The 3,222-nt window shown below is 35.8% G+C and overlaps 1 protein-coding gene across 1 annotated transcript; it reads left to right on the top strand.

The window, feature by feature from the left end:
* Positions 1-220: 220 nt before the first annotated feature.
* Positions 221-2,845, top strand: LOC146958099 (putative alkaline/neutral invertase F). The gene is made up of 4 exons (XM_085741287.1): positions 221-684; positions 805-1,236; positions 1,552-2,113; positions 2,464-2,845. Exons 1-4 carry the CDS (start codon positions 313-315, stop codon positions 2,757-2,759), a joined length of 1,662 nt encoding a protein of 553 aa, XP_085597413.1. The 5' UTR covers positions 221-312; the 3' UTR covers positions 2,760-2,845.
* The last annotated feature ends 377 nt before the right edge of the window (positions 2,846-3,222 follow it).

The raw sequence follows: 3,222 nt of genomic DNA, 5'->3' as shown, positions 1-3,222 counted from the left end.
GACATTATATGTAGACAAGAAAGACAACATAGATTAAAACTTATTTTAGGTCTCACTTACTATTGACAATTATTGGGACGACATTGTGCTATTCCCTGAGCTATGAGATCATGATCTATTGTTACTTTCAGATAACTAAGTACTTTTTTTAGATGCTAGCATGGGAGAATGATCATGTATATGTTTTACGTTTCCAATGCCATCAATGTTTTTATTTTTTTTCATTGTGTTTTATTATAGATTTAGGTTTTTTGCTATTTTGGTTGTTTGTAAAATGTTTGTTTTTGATAAAGGAATTCGATTATTGGAGAAATGAACGGGCTTGTGGGAATGAGGAAAATCAAGTCTCAGTGTTCGATCTCTGGAATGAACGGGCACGTGGGAATTAGGAAAATCAGGTCTCAGTGTTTGCTCTCTGAGATGGATGCTTTTGATCTCTCTGGCTTGCTTGACAATCCAAGGCTAAACATAGAGAGACAGCGATCAGTTGATGACAGTTTACTTGGTGAACTGTCCATTGGAGCAAGATCATTTTCATCTGCTCAGAATTCATTTGAGCCTCAGCCAATGCTTGCCGATGCCTGGGAATCCCTCCGAAAGTCTCTAGTCTATTTCAATGGCAAACCTGTAGGCACACTTGCAGCCGTTGATCATCAATCAGAAGAAGTTCTAAATTATGATCAGGTGAGTGAATTCCTTAATCCGTACTAAAATTGTTTGCGATGGCTTCCACGCAGTGAATAATTGTTTCTGCGCACATCCAAGAATGAGTATGACATTTGATGATAAATTTTTGCTTTTTAGGTTTTTGTTCGCGATTTTGTCCCAAGTGCTCTAGCCTTTTTGATGAATGGTGAACCGGAAATAGTTAAGAACTTCTTACTGAAGACGCTGCGTCTTCAAGGGTGGGAAAAAAGAGTTGATCAATTTAAGCTTGGTGAAGGTGTTATGCCGGCTAGTTTCAAAGTCCTTCATGATGCTGTTAGGGAAACAGATACTCTTATCGCGGATTTTGGTGAAAGTGCAATTGGAAGAGTTGCTCCTGTTGACTCTGGATTTTGGTGGATCATTTTGCTTCGTGCTTACACAAAATCTACCGGGGATTTAACTCTGTCTGAATCTGATGATTGTCAAAAAGGAATGAAACTTATATTGACTCTATGTTTGTCAGAGGGGTTTGATACATTCCCAACTCTCCTTTGTGCTGATGGATGCTGCATGATTGATCGAAGAATGGTAAGGCATAATTTGCAGTTGTTTCTCAGTATGTAATATAATTCATACTGCTAACATTACCTTGCTATCTATTGTGTATAACAACATTTTCAAATTTAAGGTTCATGTTTATGTAAATGCAATTAATTTTGTTGTTACAAGTCTTGCTCTTATTCAACTATGTCAAATTCATGAAATCATAAGTCAACGCATTATTGAATGATACCCGAAATTTTTTCTATGCACATGATTTTAAACTCTTGAATATGTATTTGGGTGATTTTCAAGAACTTGCATTCTTAATTAATTGTTTCCTTTTTTTTCCTTTTCATGCAGGGTGTTTATGGATATCCTATAGAAATTCAAGCACTTTTCTTCATGGCATTGAGATGTGCTTTGTCAATGCTCAAACAAGATACTGCTGATGATAAGGAATATGTAGAGCTTGTTGTGAAGCGTTTGCATGCACTAAGTTTTCACATGAGAAGCTACTTTTGGCTTGACTTCCATCAACTAAATAACATTTATCGGTACAAGACTGAGGAGTACTCACATACTGCAGTAAATAAGTTTAATGTTAATCCGGATTCAATTCCAGATTGGCTGTTTGACTTTATGCCAAAATGCGGTGGCTACTTTATCGGAAATGTCAGTCCAGCTCGAATGGATTTTCGATGGTTTGCTTTAGGAAACTGTGTTGCAATTTTATCTTCTTTAGCAACTCCAGAGCAGTCAACAGCAATTATGGATCTTATTGAAGCTCGTTGGGATGAGTTGGTCGGAGAAATGCCGCTAAAAATTAGTTACCCTGCATACGAAGGTAAAGACTGGGAAATTAATACCGGGTTTGATAACAAAAATGTCACTTGGAGTTACCATAATGGAGGATCTTGGCCAGGTTTTCCCTTTCTCTCATCATGCTTAGTTATTCTTACTTTAAAGAAGTTCATTTAACTTGGGACATTGTCTGGATAGCTTCATCGTTGCAAAATTAAAACCAGCGATATTCGGTTCAGATTGATAATGCATGCCATACCTTTGATTTTGACCTGAGTTTAGGTCTTGTATTATCTTTATTTTGATGTTCGAAGAACGCAACTATTTTCTTCCAATGAATATTGATGTCAACTATGTTACCGGAGTCTTTTTTAACGCTTCCTTCGATATAGTATGATATAGAATAGAATTGTAAACATACATAGTTTTGATGTCAACTATTCTCATTTTGTTTCTTGCTCTTGAGTGCAGTGCTCATGTGGCTAGTAACAGCCGCTTGCATCAAGACAGGGCGTCCGCAAATAGCAAGACATGCAATTGAACTTGCTGAGAATCGTTTGATGGAGGATGGATGGCCTGAATATTATGATGGTAAGCATGGAAGATATGTTGGTAGAAAAGCAAGAAAATACCAAACATGGTCTATTGCAGGTTATCTGGTTTCCAAGATGATGCTGGAGGACCCCTCACACTTGGGGATGATTTCCCTTGAAGAAGACAAGCAGATGAAACCAGTGCATAAAAGATCATCTTCCTGGACTTGCTAAATTATTCTGGTGATAGGTGCAAGAAAGAAAGAGAATAGAGAAAAACTTAGAAGTTTGAAATTTTTACTAGTATTTCGCAATAAGTTTTTTTTTTTTTTTTATTAATAAGCGGTACTAATGGTCATTTTACTATTGCACAATGCGTTTCATTTTTACTATTACGCAATGTGTTTCACTTGCTTCCATATACGACGAAGTAACCTTTTTTGGCAGTAACTATTTCAAAAGATTTTAGTCATACTCTTGTGTTTAAAGTTTATTAAATTATCCTTTTACTCTTTCTAGGGCCTTTTATAAGGATGTCATGTCATTTTATCAAGTGCAACTAGGGTAACTTTTGTTCTACACAAGTAGCCAACCGTTCTTTACAGCTTTTGATAAAAAGAGTTAAGGTTTTTATAATTATAATGTATGGAATATTATGTTTTTCAAAAACTTTTTTATTTTAAAATATTTTAAGCAA

The sequence above is a fragment of the Medicago sativa genome, chromosome 1 (assembly GCF_051527215.1).
Source record: "Medicago sativa cultivar Bolivia chromosome 1, Bolivia_mono, whole genome shotgun sequence".
NCBI lineage: Eukaryota > Viridiplantae > Streptophyta > Magnoliopsida > Fabales > Fabaceae > Medicago > Medicago sativa.
Note: the sequence above shows the minus strand (reverse complement) of the source record. Positions and strands in the feature narration are given on the sequence as shown.

What these genes read in the sequence shown, in the direction of transcription:
- LOC146958099 (XM_085741287.1), top strand. Translation starts at nt 313, where the DNA reads ATGAACGGGCTTGTGGGAATGAGGAAAATCAAGTCTCAGTGTTCGATC. An exon ending in AAGTTCTAAATTATGATCAG is followed by an intron (nt 685 to 804) that starts GTGAGTGAATTC and finishes TTTGCTTTTTAG; the next exon opens with GTTTTTGTTCGCGATTTTGT. An exon ending in TAATGGAGGATCTTGGCCAG is followed by an intron (nt 2,114 to 2,463) that starts GTTTTCCCTTTC and finishes TCTTGAGTGCAG; the next exon opens with TGCTCATGTGGCTAGTAACA.